The sequence below is a fragment of the Chlorella variabilis genome, assembly GCF_000147415.1.
Source record: "Chlorella variabilis unplaced genomic scaffold CHLNCscaffold_5, whole genome shotgun sequence".
NCBI lineage: Eukaryota > Viridiplantae > Chlorophyta > Trebouxiophyceae > Chlorellales > Chlorellaceae > Chlorella > Chlorella variabilis.
Window position 1 is genome coordinate 562,354 of NW_005435083.1, and position 1,001 is coordinate 563,354.

At 72.9% G+C, this 1,001-nt stretch overlaps 1 protein-coding gene across 1 annotated transcript in view; it reads left to right on the top strand.

Moving 5' to 3' along the window:
* The window catches only part of CHLNCDRAFT_142850 (hypothetical protein), a gene marked incomplete at both ends in the record, with an annotated part of 3,154 nt that overhangs the window by 390 nt on the left and 1,763 nt on the right, over positions 1-1,001 (top strand). Inside the window, 3 exons of the mRNA XM_005849451.1 lie at positions 286-400; positions 633-715; positions 868-985. Coding sequence (XP_005849513.1) covers positions 286-400; positions 633-715; positions 868-985 — 316 coding nt within the window. The remainder of the gene's footprint in view (positions 1-285; positions 401-632; positions 716-867; positions 986-1,001) is intronic.

The window sequence follows — 1,001 nt, forward strand, 5'->3', positions numbered from 1 at the left end:
CACACGGGAGACGCGCACCGACAGCGTGCAGAACAAGCAGCGCTTCTTAGAGGAGTTTGGGGACGCAGGTGGGGCCTCTCTTGCTGTGTGTGCGGGGGACACAGGCGATGTGTGTGGGTGTGGTTGCAGGGCTGCTGGGTGTGTGGGAATGCCTGCGGCAGCCGCGCGGGGCTTGCCTCTGCTCCCCGTGCCGGCCCGACGGCCCTGCCAGCTTTGTGGGGCCGCCATCACCCGCCACGCGCCTCCCCCTTTCCACCCTCCCCGGCTGCCACCTTGGCTGCGCAGGTGAGGAGCTTGGGGAGCGCGAGGCGGCGGCGGTGGCGCGCAAGCCCGCAGACCACCGCGCGTTGTTTGGCGGCAACACAGACGACCACTTCCGCCTGGGCATCAAGCTGACGCGGTGAGGGGGCTGGGGGCGTGGAGCTGGGGCCTGGGGCTGAGGGGTGGGGCTGGGGGGCTGGAAGCTGGGCTGCGTGGCGGCCCTTTGCAGTCCTGCAGCTGGCTCGTCGGCCCTGCGGGGAGGCGGTAGACCTGCCGGCCCAGCTCCCCTGCTGCCCTGCCTCCTGCTGCGCTCTCCCACCCGCCCTCTCCCGCCCACGCCCGCCCCGCCGCGCCTGGCCTGCCTGCCGCAGGGGCGCGGTCAAGCTGTTTGCCTACTTCTTCGACTCCGACATTGTGGTGGCCTCGCCGCTGGCGCTGGCCACCACGCTGGCGGGTGGGTGCGGGGCATGGGCGGGGCATGGGCGGGGCATGGGGCCCTGGCGCGGCAGCGGAGCGGCAGGGCTGCTCCCTGCTGCCAAGGGCGGCCCCGGCCACCTTCCTGCCTGGCCGTCCACCCCCTGCGCTGTGCCGTGTGCTGCGGTGCAGAGGCGGGGGGCGAGGGCGAGGCCGCCGCCGACTTCTTGTCGTCTGTGGAGGTGGTGGTGGCGGAACGGGCGGATGTGATGCTCATGCACAGCTGGGCGCACGTGGCGACGGGTGAGGGGTGGGAGGGTGGTGGT